The sequence below is a fragment of the Equus asinus genome, chromosome 2, assembly GCF_041296235.1.
Source record: "Equus asinus isolate D_3611 breed Donkey chromosome 2, EquAss-T2T_v2, whole genome shotgun sequence".
Classification (NCBI taxonomy): domain Eukaryota; kingdom Metazoa; phylum Chordata; class Mammalia; order Perissodactyla; family Equidae; genus Equus; species Equus asinus.
In genome coordinates this window covers 749,718-774,193 of record NC_091791.1, presented here as the reverse complement: position 1 = coordinate 774,193, position 24,476 = coordinate 749,718, and the positions used below count along the sequence as shown (strand labels likewise).

Sequence of the window (24,476 nt, the reverse complement as noted above, 5' to 3'; positions counted from 1 at the left end):
AACGCCCTCGGATGGATCTGTCGGCTGAGGCCTCTTGGACAGGAAAGTCAGCCTGTGCCCAGAGCAGGGCCAGCTCCTGTCCAGATGAATCACTGTCTTCCTGGGGAAGGGTCGAATGTCAGAATTTGCCCCGAGCAGCTGAGAAGCTGGACTGCCAGGCAGTGCACGAAGGCTCGAGGGCCCAAGAAGGGCCTGGGACAGCCACCCTGAGCTTTCCACTCTGAGGTTATCAGGCAGGCTGGCCTAAAGTATGTGTGCTGGCTGCTCACCGGATGCCGCCTGCCTGCCAGAAGGAGTGTGACCTGGGCCCTGGCGGAGGGCTGTTCCCAGAGGGGAACTCAGCTGAGAGCCACCTGTGCCTGGTGGGATGAATGCTTCCACCTGAAGGGAGCCTGGGTGTCGCTAGGGTCCCATACAGTCCCCCATGAGACACACAGCCCTGCCCACTAGGGTCCCACTTCTGTCCAGGGGCTTCATATTGTTCTGGTTATTTCTGCTACATGAGCCCAGGGCCTCCCCTGCCCCCTGTGTGCTGGATCTGCCCATGGTCATCTCTGCACAGGTGCAGGAGCCAGCGAGCCGGGGCAAGGGGAGACGAGGGGAGGGGAGGGCGAGAAGAGAGAAGGTGGGGAGAGGGGAGGGAGGAGTGGAGGAGTGGAGGGAGGGCAAAGGGTGGAGGGAGGGGAGGAGAAGGAAGATGAGGGGAAGGGGTGGAGGGCAAGAGGAGAGGAGGCGGAGAGGAGCAGCCTGGCCCGGCAGCAGCCCCTCCTCCCGACCCTCCTCGGCCTTGAGGAGAGCTAGAAAGACGGTGCTGTCCCTGGGGGTCCCAGGTGGGTTTCAAGGGGCAGTGAGTGGGCCCTGTGCTCCCTCAGGTTCTACCTCATCAGCGGAGGGGTTCCCTTCATCATCTGTGGGGTCACAGCCGCCACAAACATCGGGAATTATGGGACGGAGGATGAGGACTCAGCATAGTGAGTACCGGGTGTCAAGGGGGTGGAGGGTGGCACCGGGCCCGACGCTCCTGCCCAGGAGCGCCTCCTCACACCCAGGCCACTCACGGCAGGAGGCGTCCAGCGGGGCCACCCCCGCCCCTCATGGCCACTCATAGACGATAGACTGAAACAGGCCCTGGACACCACCAATGACCATACCAGGTGTCCATGTGGTGACAGTGGACAAAAGTTGGTGGCCCACACCTCACGTCCCCCCAACAGACTCAGTTTCCCACCCACCTCTTCCTCGGGCTCGTGGGCTGGTTCTTCTGAGATGGGAAGGGCCTGAGGGACAAGCGACTACTGGGCAGCAGCACCGAGGCAGCTCAGAGGGCAGAGCCCAGCCATGCCCCTAGCCCAGTGCCCTCCCTGGCTCCTCCTCCTCCTCAGTCACCTCTAAAAGGCCAGCCCCGTGGGACACCTGGCCCTGTTCTCTCCGGGACACTGGGCACCCAGGTCCGGTGCTACTGAGGAGGGAGAAGAGGCAGCACCAGAGACGGGCGGGCAGACGGCTCGGACAGCAGCCTGGCTCCCGCCTGTGCCCCTCACACCCCCAACCCATCCACGCTGTCATGACCCTGGCACTGCAGGTTCCATCCCGTGTCCCACTGGGCCCGTGTCTGTTTCCTGAGCACACAATTCACTCACCCGCAGCAGGAGACATCCTTGTCCCAGTGAGCTCAGGGGAACAGAGACCCCCAGCAGCCCCTCCCTGACCTGCTGTCCTCCCACAGCTGCTGGATGGCCTGGGAGCCCAGCCTGGGTGCCTTCTATGGGCCAGCCACCTTCATCGCCCTGGTCACCTGCGTGTACTTCCTTGGCACCTACGTCCAGCTACGGCGCCACCCGGAACGCAGGTACGAGCTCAGGGAACGGACGGAGGAGCAGCAGCGGCTGGCGGGGCCCGAGGCCGGCCACAGCCCCAGGGCCCCACGGGTCACCCCGCCCACCTGTGACGCCCTGGCCACCTCACTGCTGCAGAACGAGCACTCTTTCAAGGCCCAGCTGCGGGCTGCCGCCTTCACACTGTTCCTGTTCGCGGCCACGTGGACCTTCGGGGCGCTGGCCGTGTCGCAGGGCCACTTCCTGGACATGGTCTTCAGCTGCCTGTACGGCGCCTTCTGTGTGACACTGGGGCTCTTCGTGCTCATCCACCACTGCGCCAAGCGGGACGACGTGTGGCACTGCTGGTGGTCCTGCTGCCCCTCCCGCGGGGACGCCCATGCCGCAAAGCTCAGCACCCACCCTGCTCTTGACGCCAACGGGGACGCACTGGGGCACGCGGCCTGCCTGCAGGACTCACCATGTCCTGGCAAGCCGCGGTCCTTCGGCCACCTGCCCGCCGGCCACTGCAAGATGACCAACCTGCAGGCTGCCCAGAGCCATGTCAGCTGCCTGTCACCAGCCACGCCCTGCTGCTCCAAGATGCACTGTGAGCAGCTGATGGAGGACGCAGCCCACATCCACGTCCACGAGGAGGGTGCCTGCGGGCCTGACCCGCACCTGCACAGGTGCCTCCAGGGCAGAACTAAGCCTCACTACTTCAGACGGCTCGGGGCGGCCGCAGCTGAGCAGGAGTGTGCCTACCACATCCCGTCCAGTCTGGACGGCAGCCCCCACAGCTCACGCACGGACAGCCCCCCCAGCTCACTTGAGGGCCCAGTAGGGTCGCACACGATGGCCTGCTGCTCCCAGGGTGACCCCTTCCCCTTGGTCAGACAGCCCGAGGGTGGCGACGCCAGCCCCACGCTCTTCGGCTGCCCCCCACGGCCAGGCAGGGAGGTGGCCCATGGCCCGGCCCACTTCGAGATGCTCCGGAGGACACAGTCCCTGCCCTTTGGCAGCCCCAGCCAGAACGGGCTGCTCAAGGGTGACATGCACGAGGCCGTGCCCTACAGCACCGATGGCACAGGCAACATCCGGACGGGGCCCTGGAAGAATGAGACAACTGTGTAGCCAGGCCTTGCGTCACCATGCCTGTGCCCACACGGCCATTCACCACCGTGCCCTGGACAAGTCAGAGCAGAGTGGGGCCCTCTTCCGTGGGAGGTCGGCGGGGGGGTCACCAAGTGACCAAACCTCTCAAAAGGGGCCGGAACCCCCACTGACCCTTTGTTGTGAAGGACCGAACAGGAAGACGCTTTGGGCCATGTCTGCCTCAGCTAATCTGAGGTCAGCTGGGCCATCCACATCCACAGTCCTGCAGCACCCAGTGTCCAGGCAGCCCAGAGACGGAGCGAGGTTCTATCAGAGGAAATGCCTCAGGCCCCGCTAGGTTCCTGGGGGCCCTGCCTGCCTGGCTGCGGTGGGCCTGGCCATGGCAGGAGGCACCCCTGGTATCCCCTAGCATTTAATGTGTGTTCTGTTAAGCTTTGTTCCAAGGGGCCGGCAGCCTGGACCTGAGCAGTTGCTGAGGCCCCTCTGCTGTTCCCATGTCTGAGTCACAGGAACCATGTCGGCATCTCTGCCCGGCACCGCCTCCACCTTCAGCCCCATCCTGGATGCAGCCCCGGCCCCCGAGGCCTGAGAGTGTCACCGATCTTGGGTCACCCAGCTGCCCTCGGGGGCATGTGGGCAGAGGGAGCAGCCTGTGCCTTTGGAAATGCCCACGTGTCCTTCAACGGAGACTTGACTTCCAAAGCCAGCTGCCGCCAGGACTGGATGCTGCCCCAAAGTGCACGTTTGGGAACAATAAAGCTCCCTGCTCCAAAAAGAAGAGGAGCTGGCCTTTCCAAGAACATCTGGATATGAAGTCTTGACTCGGAAGATAGATGTTGATTCCAGTGGGACTTCTGCAGAAGCAGGAGGCCCAGCCCACGGAGGGGTCCGTGGGTCCCCACAGAGGCAGAAAGCCTGAACATTCAGAGGGACGTGCGTGTGAGGCTGAGCACAGTGGTCCACCCTCCCTTCCTCCTCCAGGTCTGTGGCACACGTGCAGATACATGTGCACACACACATGCACACACGTGCCCTTGTCCATGCTCACACTACGTGTGCACATGCCGCCTATGTGCATGTGTGCATCGTGTGTACACACCACACATGCACAATACACCGTATACCTGTGCATGCATGCGTACACATGCAGTGCAGGCAGCAATACACCACACATGCGCATGCACAGTACATCGTGCACATGCAGGTGGTGTGTTTTCCAGCCGTCCGAGCACTGAGTTTTCACTGCACTGCACAGACATCATCACCATGGCTCTCCACTGTGCTCTGCCGTCTGGGCGGGGGGCCTGCACCCGGAGCAGACCCTTCCTGACGCATACCTGGGAGGAGTGGGGATTGCGTCGGGGTGTCCCAGAGTCCGACGCTCAGCATCTGAGCACGCAGAGCCTCACTTCCCAGGATTCTTGGAAACCTGATAGTGACGTTCTAACATACCGTGGTGTGCTGTACCTGCCACGGACCCCGTGTGTCCTCACAGGTCACCCAGAGGCAACCTCACAGAGTAACCGGATGACCACCGGCGGTTCCTTTCGCCTTCACTGCCCGACCTGTTCACCTGCTTCCGTAGCCAACATGAACCAGAGACCAAGGCTGTGCTGTGTACACGCTGTAGATGCAGAACTGTCAACGAAATACAGTATTTTGCATTGTCGCCCTTTGTGAGGCTGGTTAATAGCATCCACGTGTGTCTCTTGCCCTCGATGGGGGGCGGGCCCACCTTGGCACCTGGCCCCCTTCTATGCCCTGGGACCCAGGGTGGGGCCGGGGAGCCGGCCAGGCTGCTTTTCCCTGGACCCTCCCAGGGGGGTCCACCACCCTCCCTGCCCTCGGCACCCTGGCAGAACAGAGTGCGCCTCACCATTCAAACCAAAGAAATTCAACAGCAAATATTAAACCTGGCGTGCTTCAATCTTGATTCAGCCTCCTGAGTCCACTTGGCAACAGTGTTGTGAAAAATTCCATTTGTATGTAATGTTTTCACAGTATAGATACACAGCATGACCACAGTATAGGAGCATCCACGTGGAATAAGAAGGATGCGGAATGGCAGGTTCACTCCGGGTGGGGAAGATGGCAGGAGAGGTGCGGCGACGGAGGGGGTCCCCCCGTAATGGATCCCACCCTCCTCCGCAAGCCAGGCGTGGCCCACGCCCCAGCCACTCTGCTGCCCCCAGTCCCGCCTCACTGGGCTGCTGCATAAAACACAGGACCTGGGCTGGCGGGCATCAGTTCCGCTGTGTCCTGCTCTCGTGGGCCCAGGCCAGTGCTGGCCACGGGCCTTTCCCTCTTCTAGGGATGTCCCATGGAGCCACCTGGCGCTGAGGAGGCCACTGCCACATCCTCCCCTCCCTCCCCAGGACAGTAACATTGTTTTAAATTCACTCTATCTTTAAGTGTGCATAAATATTCATACTTTCACAGTTACTACCAGCAGATTACTTATCCACACTCACGGCTCTGGCGACTCGCCCACATGGCCCTTGTGGGGGCAGCCCTGCAGGTCAGGCCCATGTGGCCCAGGCTCCCAGGGCACACGTCCCTCATAGGAGCAGGTGTCTGTGGCCCCTGAAGGTACGTCTCACTCACTTAGATCCAGAAGGAAGAAACACGTTTGTGTCAGAGCAAGCTTGTAGCCAAGGAACAGAAAAGGAAATGGAACGGAAGCCCCCTGGGAATGGACTGCACCCCCTACTGGCCAGAGAGGCCTCGCTTCCTGTGGCCAGCGGGAGAAGGCCTGCAAGGCTGTGCCCGGGGGCACGGAGAGCTGACAGGCTGCACGGCAGGGTCCAGGGGCTGTGCAGGGAAGGAGCAAGGATGGGGGGCAGAAGTGGATTCAAGAAATAATAAGATTTAGGAGGGGCGGGTCCCAGGTTGTGGGGACCAACTAGACAGGGAGCCAGGGTCTCGAGTGGGTGACCAGGGGGCTGTGGCTTGTCCAGCAGGGAGGGTCAGGCACAGGCCACAGGGGTGCTTACCTGAAAAGCCTGTGGGCAGAAGAGCCCGGGACCCCCAGCTGCACAGCACAGAGACCAGGCGTCCAGCAGCCCTGGGGATGGGAGACAGGGGTCCCCACCAGAGACCTGCAACCCCAGGGAGGAGGGGCAGAGGGGCAGGCTGACACACACACACTCAGGTGCAAGCATGTACAAACACCTGTGTCTGGACACTCCTGTGCAAGCACACGTGTCCACACACACGCTCACAGAGACACATAAGGGACAAGCCTCCATGGGAGAGCCTGGCACGTGCAGGCACATGCAAACACACACACAGGCACACACAGGCACATGTGCACGCACATGCATGTATGCACATGCACACAGGAACACGTGCATACACACACATGTATGCATGTGCACACAGGCGCACACGCACTGGAGGCTTCATCTCAGCCCCTCTTCTCCCAGAAGCAGGTCCCACTGAGGCCCTGACCTCCCTTCCTCAAAGTCAGGCCCTGAGCCGCCCAGGCCTGCGTTTGTTGTTGGCAGAAATCATTCATGAGTGGCACACAGTGAGAACCAAAAAAGCTGCGTGGATTTCAGTCCTTAAACCTGCAATGGGCATAGTGGCAGCCCAGCCTGAGAAATAGCCCAGACACTCCAGAGCTGGGAGGAAGTGGGCTGGGGGGCCCAGGGCTCTGCTCAACACCTGAGCCCTTCGTGTGAATCAGCCCAGACTAACCAGGAAGAACTACCTGGCTGCCAGGGAGACACCACGTCTGTCCGGTAACTGCACTGACATTTATGGTTATAAGACCAGCTCGGAGGACACTGTTGTGGGTTGAACTGTGTCCCCCGAAAAGATACGTTGAAGCCCTAACTCCAGGCACCGGTGAATGTGGCCCTATTTGGAAATTGTACTACATATTTGCAGATGTAACACAAGATGATTGATGTCTATGGAAAGAGAGAAATTTAGACACGGACACGCAGAGGCGCAGGGGAGAAGACCAGGTAACAGCAGACGCAGAGTCTGCAGTGATGTGTCCACAGACCAACGGACACCAAGGATTGCTGGCAGCCCCGGAGGCCAGGAGAAGCCATGGGACAGAGTCTTTCCAAGGGCTTCCAGAAGGAACCAACCCTGCCTCGTGGTCCTGCTGACGCCTTGATTTCAGACTCCCAGCCTCCAGAACTGTCAAAGAAGCCATTTCTACTGTTTAAAACCATCCAGTTTGTGGTAGTTTGTCATGGAAGCTGTAGGAAACTCGTACGGACACCCATTTTACAGGCGAGCTGTCCAACATCAGGCAAGCTCCTGCGACCACTTTGACACCATCTTCTGCTCTCACATCCACTCACTCTGGCCTTCGTGCCCTCTCCATGCCAGACACACCTCCTCCAGGCCCCTACACCTGCTGTCCCTCTGCCAGGCATGCACTTCCCCAAGTGTCTGCAGGGTCACCCCTTCACCTCCTCACAGAAACTGGCCAGATGTTACCTCTGGGAGCCCCTCCCTCATTGTCACATACACACCCTCACCCCGGGCGCCCCCATCCCCTAGCGTGCTTTATTTTCCTCCAATCTCTATCAATTTTTCTACCAATCTCTAGTATACCACATAATTTACTTTTTGTAGTTATGTCTGGAATTTACTTTAAAATATTTAGCACAAACAGTGCCAAAGGAGGAAACTAAAATCCTCACTGGGTGAAGGTGAGCTTTCCCTAGTCCTCAGTTACGTCCAAGAATATTCGCAAACACAGTAGCTGGCACACTCTTTTAAATATCTAGGCACCCAAAGGAAAAATGCTGCATAAATAAAAACCAGCAGAAGCAAAAGAGAAAAGAAAAAGATGCACAGGGCTGCCCCTGAGGGAGCACTCAGACACACGCGTCAACATCGCCACGCTTGACTGGCTCACCACTCGGGGACAGAAGGGGCCAGGCTGAGAATTCTGACAGAGAATCAGAAACTCCATTAAGAAACTTAACATAAACAAACTCTAGACCTGGGAAAAAACCTGAAAGAATGGACTCAATGAATGGACTGGTATTTTTTAAGTGTACGTTTTGGTGAGGAAGATTAGCCCTGAGCTAACATCTGTTGCCAATCTCTCTCTTTTTTTTCTTCTCCCCATACATACGCCCCAGTACACAGTTGTATATTCTAGTATATTCTAGTTGTGAGTGCCCCTGGTTGTGCTATGTCAGATGCAGCCTCAGCATGGCTTGATGAGTTGCGCTAGGTCCATGCTCAGGATCCAAACCAGTGAACCCCGGGCCACCAAAGCAGAATGTGTGAACTTAACCACTCAGCCACAGGGCCAGGCCCTCAATGAATGGATTTAATGATAGGTTAGACACAGCTAAAGAGGAAATTCATGAACTGGAAGATAGACCATATCAAAATATCCAGAATAAAGTATAAAAAGGAAAAACAGACAAGAGGATGAAAGAGAGGGAAGACAATCCGAGCAGACCTGTCACAGGGGTGATGGAAGCTGCAGCAGGAGAGAGAGCGGACTGAAGCGACACCTGAAGAAGCAACAGCTGAGAGCTTCCTGGGACTGATTCTCAAACACAAGCCATGGATTCCAGAAGCTGAATAAACTTCCAAACTGGCACAGAGGAAGATGAACTAATGAGAATAATTAATCAATACAAAATAAGAGAGAAGAGAGAAACAGCACAGAGCAAGCAGGAAAACAGAAAGCACTGAACAAATGGTAGATTTAATGCAAATTTTTCAGTAATTGAACTAAATATAAATGGACTAAATACCCCAATTAAAACACAAGATTGTTACACTGGATTTTATTTATGTCTATATCTATACAGTACCATTTATAAAAACTGCATCCTACATACAAGGTTATAGGAAGGTTAAAAATAAAAGAGTGAAAAGACTTGCAACAAAAATGCTAAAAAAAATAGGTATGACTATATTAACATCAAATAATGCGGATCTTATGATGAATGGATGAAATGTTGTATATGCGTACAATGGAATATTACTCCGCCATAAAAAAGAAGGGAATCTTGCCATTTGTTACCACATGGATAGACCTCAAGGGCATTATGCTAAGTGAAATAAGTCAGACAGAGAAAGACAAGTACTGTATGATCTCACTTATATGTGGAATCTAAAACAACAAAAAAAAACGAAACATAACTCATAGGTACAGAGAAGAGATTGGTGGTTGCCAGGCGTGGGGGTGGGGAGTGAGTGAAATGGATGAAGGGAGTCAGGCTCAGACTTCCAGTTATAAATAACTAAGTTCTAGGACATAATGTACACCTGGTGACTATAGTCAATAATACTGTATTGCATATTTGAAAGCTGCTAAGAGAGTAAATCTTAAAAGTTCTCATTACAAGAAAAAAAGTTTTGTAACCATGTATGATGACAGGTGGTGACTAGACTGGTTGTGGTGATCATTTCACAATACATACAAATATCAAATCACTATACTGTACACCTGAAACTAACATAATGTTATATGTCAATTATACTTCAATTAAAAACAAAAAGAATAGAATCTATAATTTAAAACCTTCCTACAGAAAAAAAAAAAAGGCTCAGGTCCAAAGGGGCAAATGACTCCACCAGAGAACTCTACTAAACATTTAAGGAAGAAATCATATAAATTTTACAAGAATTCTTCCAGAGAATAGAAAAAGAAGAAATACATCCCAATTGTTTCATGAAGTGAGCGTAACCTTGATACGAGGATACCATGAGAAAGACAAATTACCAGCCAGTGAAAATAGATGCAAAAATCCTTCCACAAAATACCAGCAGGGCAAATCGAGCAATATTTGCAAAAGATAATGCATCACAGTCGGGTGGATTTACTCCAAGACTGTAAAATTAGTTCAACACTAAAAATTTATCAATATAATCTAACACAGTAACAGAATAAAGAAGATCATATAGTCATCTTAATAGAGGCAGAAAAAGGTATTTGAGAGGCCGGCCCCGTGGCCGAGTGGTTAAGTTCGCACGCTCCGCTGCAGTGGCCCGGGGTTTCGCTGGTTCAGATCCTGGGCGTGGCTGTGGCACCTCTCATCAAGCCGTACTGAGGCAGCATCCCACATGCCACAACTAAAAGGACCCACAACTAAGAATATACAACTATGCACCCAGGGGCTTGGGGGAGAAAAAAGAAACAAAATTTTTAAAAGGAAAAAAGGTGTTTGATAAAATTCAACGTCTGTTTGTGATTTTAAAAGAACTCTTCACAAATTAGCAATAGAAGGGAACGTCATCAATCTACAGAAGCCTACAGCAAAATGACACTTACTGGTGAAGCGGGCGAGCCTGCCATCTCCCCCGGGAACCAACAGAGAGGACTGTTGTTACACCTCTGCTCGAGGCTGCCCTGGGCGTCCTGGCATGGGCAACGCAGAGGTCAAGCTGCTGTTATTCTCAGATAGTGCGATTGCTGAGGAGGCAACCCAAACAAGCTACAGATTAGAATTACTAAGTAGGTTTAGCAAGGTTGCTGGATACAAGGTTCTTATACAAAAGCCTATTTCATTCCTACAGGCCAGCGCTAAACAGAAAACATTTTTACAAAGATACAATTTACAATAGCACCACAAAATGTCAAACATTCATGATAAATAGAACAAAAGATACCTGAGACCTCCTCAGAGAAAACTGTAAAATATTATTGAGAGAACTGAAAGAGAACCTGAATATAGAGAAAGATATTCATGGTGAAGGGTTAGAAGACCGTCCTCATAAAGATTCGTGCATGTGTAGATTCAGCGCCCTCCCAATCAAACCCCCACAAGACTTTTCAGGCACACGGCAAGCTGAGTCTAAAATGTGTATGGAAATACGAAGAGCTAAGAACAGCCAACGGGCTCCTGAAGAAAAGGGAGGGAGGGGCAAGCTTCGAACATCGGGACTTCTAGGTTATTGACAGGCCAGTACTGTTACAAGGTGGACAAGTGGAATGGAAAAGACACAAGCTCACACATGGGCGCACTTCACGTGATGGAAATCAAAATGGCAAAGCTGAGGCGAGAGACTCTTTCCAATAAGTGGAGCCTGGTCAGTTGGACACCTACACGGGGGAAAATACAAAATTTAACATTCGCCTGTCACCCGACCCAGCAATTCCACGTGTAAATACAGACCCAGCAAAAGCACGGGCACATGTGTAATGGGAAACTTGAACAAAACACGTCCCAAGCAACCTTGTTCATAACATCCTGATCAAGAAACAACCCAAATGTCCGGCCGCTGCGGGAAGGGAAACTGTGGTGAACTCGTGTTATTTACTACCATCAAGTAACAATAATGAACAAATTCCCACCACCCAGAATAATGAGGTTCAATCTTGCAAACTATGAGGGGGAAAAGCCAAACACAAAAGAGAATACACACAGTGTGATTGCATTTATACAAATTGCCAAAAAAGGAAAAAATGAGCAAAACGAAACTATATATTTAATGACAAATGCTTAGGTGGTAAAACTATATTAAAAAAGAAAAAAAGCACAGCAATAATCCTATAAACGCAGGACAGTGACCACCATGCGGCGCGGGAGGGGTCCATTACTGGAAGGCGGCTCCGGGAGGCACTGGGGTGGAACGCTCCCTGCCGTCCACTCTGTGACAGACCTGAGGGGCGCCCCTCGTGCCCTGCCCTTCTCTCTACAGATGCCACGACTGACAGCTCACTGCACGTGTCCCAGCAGCCACTCTCTGGCACCCCCGTGTCTGCCCTCCAGGGCTGTGATGCCTACTAGCTGGGGTTGGCTGCCCTACATGCTGACAGTTGGTCTGTGTCCCGCCAGAGGCAGGCTCACAGGCGTCTCCTGGCACTGAACGGGCATCCATGCCCGATCTCATTGGTGGACCCACGGCCCTCACGCCCAGCTCTGAGCTCCTGGGCCAAGAGCTTACCAGGATGTTCACAGGGGCAGCAAAGACCACCAGAGGGTGCAAGCTCCGCCATCAGGGTTAGAGAGACTGTGCTCACAGTGATGGCGTCAAATCAGAGTTGGGGGGGGTGGGGTTGTCCTCAGGAACAAGAGGACGCCGGTCCCCTTACTCACCTCTAACAGGGGCCCTGCCCTGGCTCCACCCAAGAACCCTGGTCTTTCTCAAGCTCTCCAAGTGTGAGGAGCCAGTACTCCCAGTCAGGCAGTGACGGAGTGGGGCGGCAGGCCTGGGGACGCTTGTCCGTGATGACCTCACCCCTTCCCGCCCAAGCACGCAAAGAAGCATCGTGTCCAGAGCAGTTGCCCCAGGAGGCAAGGTGGGCACTCACGCTGACTGCGCAGACTACGTGGGGCAGTGTGTGACCGGGAGGCAGACCCCTCTCGCTCCCTCTGCGTCTCAGCCTCCTTGGAACTGTGAGTTCGCTCACGCTCCAAGCTTACGACTCCGCTGTACATTTGTGTGATTGCAACAAGATGGCAGATCAACGCAACATCTGTGAGTGAAAGGAAATACACTGGTCTGGACCATGGGAAAGCAGAAGCCACACCAAGTTACTTCAGCAGAGAAGCTCCCAGATTGAGTTCTCAGACGTTGGAGGCTGCTCAGAGGGCTGGAGAGAGGGCTGATCAGAGGGAGGAGGCCAATCAGAGGGAGGAGGGCTGATCAGAGGGAGGAGGGCCAATCAGAGGGAGGAGGGGTGATCAGAAGGCTGAAGGAAGGGCTGATCAGAGGAGGGAGGGCTGATCAGAGGGAGGAGAGCTGATCAGAGAGCTGGAGGGAGGGCTGATCAGAGGAAGGCAGGCCAATCAGAGTGAGGAGGGCTGATCAGAGGGAGGAGGCAAATCAGAGGGAGGAGGACCAATCAGAGGGAGAAGGGCTGATCACAGGAAGGAGGCCAATTAGAGGGAGGAGCGCTGATCAGAGGAAGGAGGGCTGATCAGAGGGAGGAGGGTGAATCAGAGGGAGGAGGGCACCTCAGAGGGAGGAGGGCTGATCAGAGGGCTAGAGGGCAAAAAGGGAGCATGAGGTTCCCTGGGAACAGTAATGCAGGAAGCAGCCTCCGCACCTGGGGTGGGTGTGCAAAGGGAAAGGCGTGGGGCTGTTAGAACCTGGAACCCAGGCCTAGGTAGGGGTGGGGGGGTTGGCAAGTGGGCACAGCTTCACATGCTGGTTCTGGGAGTGTGGAGAAAACAGGACCCAACAGACCGCCCCCGCCCCAAGGGGAGAACAGCGAGAGGGGGCTCCTCCTACTCTCCAGAGCCCTCAGCGCCCCCTACAGGGAGAACAGGGCAGGACAAGGCAAGCCAGAGAGCAGAAACAAAGCAACAGCTGCAGTGACAGCTACAAAGTAGCAGCCAGAGGGACAGGCCGGCTCAGGCTCCCCCTGCAGAAGCAGGTCAGTGCTCCACCATCCTTGTCTGCTTGCCCCCACCTCCAAGAGAAAGTCATTTTCTTTGCCAAAGACTTCTATACTCCAAAATGAGTCTTAGAGTCACTGGAAACAAAAAAAAAGTTTAATTTTTTTATTCATTAAATATTGGATTTATTAAAACTTACACGTGCATTTGTTGCAAAGAAATGTGACGAGGGACCTACAGAAACTTTCAAGCATAGAAATACATCACAGTAGGATAAAATTCTGGCCAAAATTAGATGACTATAATGAGTTTAAGGAAAGGTGTTATGACGAAGATTTCTGACTGTTAAAGAGAACTTGTTTCTGTGGGTTTTTCTAAAAGATTGATGGTGGATATCAAAACCACTTTGGTATTTAGCTTCTTGGATAAATTTACAAGAGTGACTAACAGCTTTATTTCAAAATGTCGCTATTTATACCACACCAGAAATTACACTCCTTGCAATTATTTACGTTTTTTTATTTTTAAAAAAAATTTAGATATTGACTTCGGAATGGGAAAGTGGTCTGACAGCTTCTCAAAAATTTTTTAGGAAAAACAAGAGCCACAGCTCTGAAGACCCCTGCTACATTCACCTCAGCACGCATGCTGGTCAAGCTGAGCGCCGACTGCGTGCCCTAACACAGGGGCAAGTCCCCATCTGGCGGCGAGATGTGGCTCAGAAGAACAGGACAAAGTCCTGACAGCGTCTGGGTGTGAAAAGGGCCCAGAGACCGGCGCAGAGCAGGCTTTGCAGGAGAAAGCGTCCATCAGGGGCTCCTGCCCTGAGCACTGGCCAGGAGAGAGGTCAGTGGGAGAGCTGCGGCCTGAGGCAGGGAGACGGGCTGAAGGGGTGCAGAAGAGGCGATGCAGGAGGGAGGTGCTGCAGGACAGAGGGCAGGGGGCTGAGAGTGAGTAGATTGGTCAGGAAAGACAGTAAGAAGACGGGGGCACCACCAAGTCATGGCCCTGGACAGTGGAGCTGACCGTACAGCCAGGAAGCCTCTGCAGGATTCAGAGAGCACGGGAGCATCCGCAGAAAGAAGGCATGCGGGCTGCACATGCCAGACAACCGGGGGTGAGGGGCCAGGAGGCCAGGTGGAGGGGCCATTCCACTGGTCTGTTGGTGAGGGCTCTTGGCCCTGTTTCGAACCGAGCTAGGGATTAACATCCGTTCTGCTTGGGTGTCCTTGTACCCATCTGTGCTGTCTCATGAGCTCTGGGAAGACTTGGAGTGCCTCATCTAGACTTGCTCTGAGCTCAAGAATCATGCCCTCATCCAACAATGTTAACTGAGTATCCACTACATTTGAGGCACCAGGACACAGGGCCATCCCAAGCCCTTCCACGGAAAGCTCCCATAAATGCAGGCAAGTGTGCAAACTCTTGGTAAGACTGAAAAACTTCCAGCAGAAGAAGGTGCACATGGTTGCAGTGAACAAAGAAGACCAATGACCACAAGCTTTTAAGGGCAGGCAGGCAGATAAGGGAAGGAACACAGCGCGCCCCGCCGCAGGCCCCGCCCCCCTGGCACAACCCTGCTGGCACATCCCTGGTTCATGTCCATGAGCAGTTCTCCGCCTGACGGAGGAGATGGGACGCACCCACTAAGAGCTTTCAGGCTCCAGCAGCCAAAGCTGACTCAGCCGACGACGTCAACAAACCGTTTGTCCTGCATTTCACCCAAACTTCGTGCACCATTTCCTGAAGTAGACGATGTGTCGTCAGGCCCTGAGGCACTTGCAGTGTGACTGCTCCCTCAGTTATGGGGTCATCTTCACTCCTTAGATTCAGTGTCTAAGTCCTCACCCCTGAACCCTGGGCCAGCTGCACGGTGACCCAAGAACCAGGTAACAAAGCCCACATCTTCCTCCATGGGGCCCCAGCAGCCTTTGCTTCGTGCCCACATCAGCCAAGACCCCCCCAGGGGGCTTAAGCTGGGTGGCAGGCAAGTGGTGTCAAGGCCACATGCAGGTTTCACCGGCCTTTTGTCACCAGCCCTGGACAAACAGAAGTGGTGGCCCCCCAGCCCCGAAGTAGAGGGACCCTGCAGCCAGGGTGTTGGGCTCTGCGGACCCAGGGTCCCGAGATAGACTGCAGCTGGAGCCCCAGGGTCAGCAGGGCCTGCCTGCCGCGATCTCCTCCTTCTGAGGCCTCGTGTGGTGCCCACAGAGAGAGCTCAGGGGCAGCCTGCCCAAGTCATATGTCTGTGGGTGCCTTTTCTCCAGCTCCTGTTGCCTCCACTCCCCCCTCTCCCTGCCTCCCGCCCTGGCTGCTGCTCCCACCTTCCAAACACCACAGAACCGGGGAGGCTGAACCCTGTTTCTGCTTCAGTTGACTTGAGTGGGCCCCAAGATCAGATTTTGCATAAGGTGAGGCTGCCCAGCACCCACCCTGGCCACCACCTTGATGCTTCACTGCCCACCTGTTTCTCCAGTGACTTGGGGATCCCTCACATCCTTGGGTGTCACACCCTAGGGCGAGGGCCATGGCAACCCAACCAAGGACAGAACGTTGCAAATCAGTGTCCCTGCCCAGTGCACCCCTGCACTGTGCAGGGCCTGCCGCCAGCTCTGCTTCATTTACACAAGGAGCATTTATGGAATGCCTGCTGTGTGCCTAGGCAGGCCACGCTATGGGGATAGCACTGGCCACATGGGGGAGCTGACAGCCTGGCGGGCAGTGCCTGCTGTCCCTGGGAGCTCTGACCCATAGCTCTGCTCTCTGGGGGGGCACCCATGCCCACACAAGGCAATGAGATTACCATCCAGCCCCCTGTGGAAAGGGCCAAGGTGTGCTGTCTGGCCCTGTGCCAGGCTTGGAAGAGGGTCTCCTGGCTCTGCTGTGCCGGGGTAGGGATGTCCCGCTCTTTGCCCAACCCCAGCCCCCAGCTTGGGGCAAGGCTCGCCTGGTGCTCAGGAAAGCCCAAGGAGGAGACCCTGATGGGCAGTGAGGGGTTAATCACCAGCCAGCAGGACTGCTAAATTGGGGGAGGGGTTGTCTGGTCTTTGGTTTCTATTCTACACCTAGAAGGCTGGCTGGCAAGGTGGGGATGAAGCTGTAATTGTTGGTCTTCACAAGGGGTCCGTGGGATGCTAACTCAAGAGAGGGGACAGGCTAGACCCCAGAAGCTCAGACGGGTCCCCTCCCCAGTACCCTGCCCAGCCCCCGTCCCGCCTGCCGCCTGCCCTGGCCTGGGCGCCTCTGCAGCCGCCACCCCCAGCGGGGACTGCGGCAGCCCCGCCCCTGGGCCGGTGGGGCGGAAACAAGGAGGAGCGGGTGCTCTCCTTGGGGTGGGCCGCGGCCCTCGACCCCTCCGTGTGCCCAGGTGGGCAGAGACCCCGGTGGCACCCTGAGACCCCGCTCAGCACACTGGCCACACAAACGGCCCCGCCCCACACTGCGCCGAACCGCACAGGCCGCCCCACCCCCACCTCCAGTGCATCCCCCCAGAAAGCGGCCAACGGCCGGAAGGACAAAGTCCGGAGAACGCCGGCGGAGCCCCTAGTCGCCCCCAAGCGCGGGCCAAAGTGAGCTCCGCCTTGCGAGTGCCAGGCGCCCCCAGCCCCCCCCCCCAGTTGCCCCCCCTGCCCCCGTCCCCTGCTCGGGTGACACTGCGGCAGGCGCGCGGGCGGGGCGCACCGGGGGCGGGGCGCCGGGGGCCGCGGGGGGCGGGCGGGGCGCGTTGCCATGGCGACCCGGCGCGCGTAGCCGGACCGGCCCCAGGCACAGGGGCGGCGCGCTGGAACCAGACCCGGCCCGGGGCGCAGGGGCGCGGCCGGCAGCGGCAGGGAAGGCGCGCGGGGAGGGGGCGCGCGCGGAGTAGGGCGCGGGCGGCGGGTGCGTCCCGGCCCCCAGCTTGGAGGTCCCGGCGGCGGCCGAGTCTGTGCCGCCCAGGCGCTGGCAGGATGCAGGCCATGGAGCCGGCCGCGGCGGATCTTTACGAGGAGGACGGCAAGGACCTGGACTTCTATGACTTCGAGCCGCTCCCCACTCTGCCCGAGGACGAGGTGAGACCCTGCCCCATGGGGGAACCCCCCACCTTTCACCACCTTCCCCTCCGCGGAGAGTCGGGGGGAGGAGGCCTCCCGCTCCCCAGGCGCCTTGCCCGGGGGCCAGGTCCTAGCAGCAGGGAAACCCCCGCAGCATTTCTCACCCCCCATGTTTAACATTTTCCCCTGGAGGGGCCGGGACCCCTGAAATGCGGGGTGGGACAGCAGCGCGTGGGCTGTCCCTGCAGAAGTTGGCGCCCTGGGAGGGGGGCTCCTGATTACCAATGTGAGGTGGGCGAGTGTGGGGGAGGACGTGGGGGACACTGTTGTCCTCCTTGCCAGCGGCCCTAGGAGGTTAGCAGGAGGCACCGGCCAGCAGAGGCCAATCAGGCCGGACCTTTCAGGAGATGGGGGAGCCATGACTGAGGGCTGCTTCCTGCTCACAGAGACAGCAGTGGCCTTCAGTCGGGAGCCGCAGCCGCAGCCCTGAGGAAGCCCCCTCCCCCAAGGTGCAGTGGGGCAGACAGTCCTTGTCACTTTGGGCTTCTGGCCATTAACTGGCCGAGTGCCCACTGAGCCAGTTTGCCTGCGACTCAGGCAGAGAAGCCAGTTTGCACTTGGCCCGGGTGTGTCCCTGTAGCTCTGGCTGCCCCACAGCACCCCATCAGCTTGGGGTCAAATGAATACACTCCATGGCCCGTGAACAAGTCTGGCCCCCCCAGGAGAGGTGGCCCCTGAGGATGCAGCCGCTCCCAGGAAGAGCCTCTCATCTCCGGAGGCTGCGGGCTCCGAACGGAGAGCCTTCCAGATCCCCAGCAAGGCCCTGCCCCGACCCCCCGGCTTCTGTGCTCACTGTTGGGGAATGCCGGGTGCCTTCCCTCGAACCTGAGAGGTGCTGATGAAGACCCTGCACGTGCTGTCTAGGCAAGGCTGGCCGAGAATCCGCCCAGCCAGTGCCCTCCTAGAGTAGAGAAGGGGGTTCCTAATGACCAGGGCTGTGGTCCCCAGGGCCTCCCGCCCTCTGCCCGCCCCCAAGCCCACTTTCCCAGGAGAATCGGCTCTGAGGACAGAGGAGCTCATGTCCTCCCGGGTAGAGAGTCGTCTGGGGAAGCCTGCTGCCGGCCAGGAGGGGGCTGCGGAGGCAGTGCCCCCCCAACTTCCCCGTGGTGGCCTGGATTTGGTGAGGGAGAAAACTGCAGAGAGGAGAGGCGAGGAATAAATAAACCAGTGGATATCTGCATGGCTTTGATAGAAAAAGAAGCGATGTACCCTGCCCATAGCCTTCAAAACCTCTCCCAGGGGACACGTTTCAGGGTATCTGTTGGAAGACGCACCTCCGAAATCACCATCCAGAGCAGACACAGAGCTTGACCCTCACACAGTCTCCTCTGGCTGCCGGCCCACGCTTGAGGGCCTGCTCTGTGCCCAACGCACCGACTCGGTGACTGGCGCCAAACAGACAGAACAGGCAGAGCCAGGGTTTGGACACAGAGCCTCAGTCCTCAGCCCATGCTCTGTCCTCCACCGTACCCCGATGCCTTCTCTGGTTAGAAGTGTCCCTGGTGCCTTTCTGGGTTGGAGCAGCCCCCAGCTGTGCACAGTGCGTGGAGTAGGGGGCCCCATCGTCCTATGATCCAGGTGAAGTGAGACGCCACCGCTGTAGTAGCATCCAGTGGGAAAGTTCAGGGGGGGCCCTTCAAGTTTCTCATACTCTCTCCAGAGAGAGAGGTGCTGCCTTTGGGTGAAAGAGGAGGTCTGTCCCCAGGGCTTGAGCCCTGGTGTGGGCCAGTGTCCTGTACCTGAGGACAAGCCTGGTCCAGACGTTGCCTCTTGCACATTTGGCTTGGTGGCTGTTGAAGGTTTTGATCTCCATCAGGGACGCGTGACTCTGTGCCTGCTACAGCACTGTGTAGTCAGAATGCATCCGAAAAAGCCATCCAGTGTAAGGTGAGGGGGAGCGAGGCTACAGCCTCATCCCAGGTGGGCCACGCTGAAGGAGCCACTGGAGAGAAACAGGACAGCGAGGACACAGGGCAGTTTCCAGGGAGGGACGGTGGGTGCCGGACCTGGCACTGTGCACACCACATGAAACAGAGGAATTCACTAATTCTGCAGCTAATTATGACTATTCAGTGCACAGCAAGGCCAAGAAACAGAACCCTGTGGGCCCCTCATGAGTCTCTGGAATGTCCCTCCTTGGTTGTGACCCCAAAGAAAATCCAAATGGCTGGTGAACAGATGACAAGATGTTTGAGTTCACTATAATCAGGAAACGCAAAATACACCCGCCGTGAATACCTTTCCACGAGTGCCAGGTTGGCGAGAACCAGAAAGCTGGACAGTGGCCCGGGCTGGCAGGGGCGGGCGCGGCGGTGGCCCTCCTGCCTTGCTGGTGGGAGTACGAAGTGGAACAGCTGCTTTGGAAAACAGCTTGGCATTCACTAGAGGAGTGGAAGAGGCCCGCACCCCGCGTCCCAGCAGTTTCCTCCGGGCGCGTGGCCCATGAGCAATGATGCCTGTGTGAGCTCTTGGCTGGAAACCGCGGGGACACATGGTGAGGGGGCCGGTTACCTCCCAGCGAGGTCCTGGAGGTTGCAGCCAGGCCCAGCCCCTGGCCACCTGCAGGCAGCACCGCTGCATCGATACGAGCAGGGACGCGGGATCAGGCGGGGCAGCCGAGGGCAGGGCAGTGGCTGCAGAGGAGGTGGACACCAGGCCGAGGGGAGGACGGGGTGCCACTGGCCTTCAGGGTGTGAGCACGAGAGTGGCTTGCAGATGAAGGTGGCGCACTGGGCAGGGCACAGGCAAGGCGTCTCCCGGTCCCCAGACCCCTGGAGGAGTAGGAAGCGGCCTTCTCCCTCCCAAGTTCCGTGAGCGAATGTGGGCCAGGCGCTGGGCTCGGCTCAAGGATTCGAAGGTGCGTGGGGACCCTGTGGCTGCCAAGAGGAGCCTGCATCTGGGGGTTACCCTGTGAAGCAGTGGATATTCCCATGGTGCCCTGCAGGAGTCCGTACGATGTCGGTACCGAACGGCTCAGAGCAGCAGGCAGCTGGAGAACCAAGGAGAGCTTCGTGGTGGGGTCACGGTTATGAGTCGGGGGGTGCTTGAGGGCAAGCAGGCAGACCCTGGACAGGCAGTGTGCAGAGCTCCCCAGGCCTGGGGTCTGGCAGCATGAAGGATCTGTCAGCAGGCTGGGGATTGCTGACAAATGTTCTCAGCAGCGGTTTCAGTTTTGTGCTGGCAGATCCTGTTAGCACGTTCAGGATTGAAGAAATTTGTTGGTTGTGAGAGGATGCGTGTGAACATGCAGCAGGGCCCATGTCCTCTCATCAACCTGGCTCACGGTTTGGCTGAGTGGGGCGGTGTTTTCCAGTCCCAGAAGCCCCTGAACGGGCACACTGCTATAACCAGACAGCGGTCCTCTGGTGGGGAAGCTGCCCTGCCCTCTGGGACCCCTGGACTGGTAGACAAGGGGCTGCTCTGGGGACAGCCCGCCCCTGGGGGTCACGTCTGCCTGCCTTCCTGCCCCTCCTCCCAGCCAGGATGGAGGTTGAGTTTGTGTCCGCACAGTTGCAAGGTACGGACCACTCTTTCCTGCCCTGCAAGGAGGTACTATAGTGATCTCCACCCGCAGACCCACCACGGCCCACCAGGCAGCGCCTTGCTGGGGAATGGAGAGAGTAGAGTGCAAGGCTCCATGGGTTCAGCTGGATTTTGAAGAGGAGGCTGACCGTAGGCTGGCCGGTGATGACAAGGTCAGACCGTGTTGGCAGCGGCAAGAGGTGGCTGCAGTGTAGGGAGTCGCAATGCCCCAGCCTGCGTCCGGGCCCTGGTGGGTGCTGGGCTCGTGGGTGCCCTGGAGGCGGGGCAGGCAGACAGGCGTAGGCGGAGCCTTGGCCAGCTCTGCTCTTACAGCACGTCCCCCTCCTCTGAAATGTCTGCTGTGGCCGAGAAGCTCTTGTCGATTCTGCCCCGACACCCTGCAGCCCGTGAGCATGTTCCCCTGGGGCATAGACCTGGCTGTGAGGCTCAGAGCCCCTGGGGTCCTCTGGCAGCCTCTTCTGGAGGGGAGCACAGATGTACAGGCTGTCCACGTGGCTCCCATCTCTCAGGGTGGCCATGGGGCATCCGCTGGAATTCTGACAGGGCCCCGTGAACTCAGAGAGCTGAGCGGCTGACATGTGCTGTCGGGTTGCTCTCCTCCTTGTCTCTGGCCCATTAGCGAAGGCCGGTCCAATACTCCTGCCTACCCTACTTGGGCCGTGGATTCAGGCAAGAGAGGGTCCTTCCAACCTGGGCCAGAGGAGGGGGCTGGAGGGCAGGGCGAGAGGTCCTAGAGGACAGGTGACCATGGGGCCCAGGGTTCAACATCCTTCAGATGCGCAAGACCTCCCCTTGATAGGTCAGGGGAGCCAGTGTTGTCCCTTGGCCCTGTCCTGGAACCGTGCGGCAGTTGAACCCGCCTTCCTGTTAGAACAGCGGAGCTTTAGAAGGGCTGCAGCCATCCTATCCATAAGTGGAGGCCTCACCCACAGGGAAGCAGTGACTCAGGCCCCGTGGAAGTCACCTCAAAAGTCATGCAGAGAATCCTCCTGTTTAGATGCTCCCACCATGAATCAGCCCCGGGGCCACACGTCTGCAGCTTCCCTAAGGGGTGGGAGGTGCCTCCCCACTAACCGGCCATCTTCCCGCTGGGCAGAGTGGTGGGGAGGGGCCTGGACTTGAGCAGGAGTTATGCCTGGCCCATGAGATGCCCCCGTGGGCACACCTGACCTGGGCTCCCTCCTCTTGGCAGCACATCCAGTCGACAGCCGCACAAACAGGCCGCCTGCCGGCCGTGTGGGCGGCAGCAGCGGGTGTCAGAGAGGCCCCCGCGGTGGGCCTGGCTCAGACTCACGTCGTGGGCTGGCTTCACTCTCCCAAATAGCACAAGCCCACGGGTCTTCAGGGCTGTTTATCAGTGTGTGCCTCTGCGCATGTTTACATACGTGTGTGTGAGTGTGTGTACATGTGTTTGCACATGTGGTGTGTCTGGGTACATGTGCAGTGTGCGTCTTTGTGTGTGTGCATGACTGCAGGTGTACCTGTGTGTACACACGTGTGTTGTGTGGGTGTGTGGGTGCATGCACATGTGTATTTGCACGCACACGTGTGTGCACACAGTGTCCAGGCGCCTCTTTAACCAGGGCCCGTGGGCATGCTGGAGCGCCGGGCTCCCTGAGTCCTGGGGGGTCCCGGGCAACACAAAGTCAGAGAGACCTTTTATCAGGGCACCTCAGGAGCACAGCAGAGAGATTTCTGAGTCCACCCTCCTCCGCCACCCCAATCTCTGCTTTTACTCTGGTTTCTTCTGTTGAAACCCCATCCACCACCCTCGCAGGGACACGCATGGTCCTGACATCTGGCTGGGGGCTCTCAGAGCTGCTTCACACGGGGGCCCTGTGGCTGCTGCTTCCTGAGCCAGCTTCCCATGAGCTGCCTTCCCCTCATCCATCTACCCCACAAAGAAAGAGCTGGAGGGGTCTGGGGAGTGACGCCACTGAGCCCCCTCCCTGGGATCAGAGGAGGAGGCAAATGGTGCCATGCGCTGTCACGGGCACGGAGCAGACCCGCCGCTGGTCCCCTTCCATCACCCCACTGCCAAACCCTTAAAGCTCAGCAAGACCACACGGTGGCTGCCCCCTGGGTTTTGTCCTTTCTTTCCTGGTTTAAGCCCTTCATCCCCTGCGCTGGTGCTTGTGGGATCCCTCGAAATGCAGGTGGGAATTTGAGGGCAGAGGCAGGAGATGGCGCTTTAAGACCTGAGGGCTTGGTTGTACGTGAACCTCAGCAGGCCTCTGTGCTGGGCGGAGTGGAGCAGCTGAGGCTGGAGGCAGAGGCTGGGTGGAAAGAGGGGCTTGGCCTTGCTTCTGCACCACCATCCCTGGCCCTACACTCCCCCCAAGTCAGCCCTGCCCTCTCCCCAACTCAGCCCTACCTTCTCCACACTCAGCCCTACCTTTTCCACGCTCCGCCCTACCTTCACACTCCGCCCTACCTTCTCCAAACCCGGCCCTACCTTCTCCACTCTCGGCCCTATCTTCTCCCCAACTCGACCCTGCTCTCTCCCCAGAACTCGGCCCTACATTCTCCCCAACTTGGCCCAGCCTCCCCGTAGCTGTTGTCACATGGTGTTTGTGTGTCACGTGGTCATGCAGTAGGGTCACACCGCCTCAGCTCTGTTAACAGCTTCCCGTGCACAGCGGTACATTTGTGGGCATCAACTCCATCTCCACAGGTCCCTACATCTCGCTCATCCGCCCACAGTCTACAAAGTGAAGCCCCTCCACATGCCTGGGGTGCTATGGGGTGAGCCTCGGGGTCGGGCATGTCTCAGCACGTGGGAGACCCTCTGGGCAGCGGGGCTGCAGAGAGGCCACGACTTTCAGGGCCCAGGTCCCGGCTCCATTAGTGGTACCTGCTCGCAGCAGCACACTGAACACTGGTCGTGTCACCCAATGCGCGGTGGCTCCTGACATCCAGGAAGAGTGGGACGACTTTCTGTTGCTGTTTTTAAAGACCTTGCCTGAAGCCCTGTTCCTGAAACCCTGTTTCTGACACAAAATGAAGTGGTGCCACACGTCGCCTGCTTCCCTCGTCTGGGCTCCAGGCCTTTCCCCAGGAGGAGGGCCTGTATGGGACGTGGGCCTGTCCCCAGACCCGCCTCAGCAGAGGCCTGTCTTGGCAGGAGAACGTGTCACTGGCCGACATCCTCTCGCTGCGGGACAGCGGCCTCAGTGAGCAGGAAGCCTGGGCCGTGTGCCTGGAGTGCAGCTTGTCCATGAGGAGTGTCGCCCACTCGGCCATCTTCCAGACCCTCTGCATCACGCCTGACACCCTGGCTTTCAACACCAGCGGGAACGTGTGCTTCATGGAGCAGCTCAGCGGTGAGGCCCATAGGCAGGGGAGGGGGACATGGGGGACCCTCCTGGGCCGGGAGCTAGGAGTGGAGCCCAGATTTCCTTGGAAACTGACGGGACCTCCAGCCCCAGGTACCACTGGGGCAGAATGAGGCGGGAGCGGCTCTTGTGGGCTTAGACGTGCTCCAGCACCGTCACACGGCCCCTTCGAGGGAGCAGCAGGGGCCTGCCGGCCCTGACAGCAGCGAGGACTGCGCTGGGTCTTCCTGGCCCTGCAGTGAGTGGACGCGGGGGCCTTGAAGTGGGGGCCCGCATGGCCAGCTCCTGCCCCTGCTCCAG

General features: G+C 57.4%; 2 protein-coding genes across 8 annotated transcripts in view; both read left to right on the top strand.

Annotated features, from left to right (window-relative positions):
• The window catches only part of ADGRA1 (adhesion G protein-coupled receptor A1), a 40,887-nt gene extending 36,026 nt beyond the window's left edge, over nucleotides 1–4,861 (top strand). Inside the window, exons 6-7 of the mRNA XM_014856857.3 lie at nucleotides 873–971; nucleotides 1,727–4,861. Of these exons, the coding sequence (XP_014712343.2) occupies nucleotides 873–971; nucleotides 1,727–2,948 (1,321 nt within the window). The 3' untranslated portion in view covers nucleotides 2,949–4,861. The remainder of the gene's footprint in view (nucleotides 1–872; nucleotides 972–1,726) is intronic.
• An 11,833-nt stretch (nucleotides 4,862–16,694) lies between these two features.
• KNDC1 (kinase non-catalytic C-lobe domain containing 1) overlaps nucleotides 16,695–24,476 on the top strand; it is a 67,023-nt gene continuing 59,241 nt past the window's right edge. For 3 of the 7 annotated variants that reach the window (XM_070520508.1, XM_044748318.2, XM_044748313.2), the window contains exons 1-2: nucleotides 16,727–17,256; nucleotides 23,966–24,164. In XM_070520508.1, coding sequence (XP_070376609.1) covers nucleotides 17,155–17,256; nucleotides 23,966–24,164 — 301 coding nt within the window. In that variant the 5' untranslated portion in view covers nucleotides 16,727–17,154. Of the gene's footprint in view, nucleotides 17,257–23,965; nucleotides 24,165–24,476 lie in introns of all 7 variants that reach the window. The other 4 variants (XM_070520523.1, XM_070520515.1, XM_044748323.2 and 1 more) reach the window with 4 other exon arrangements.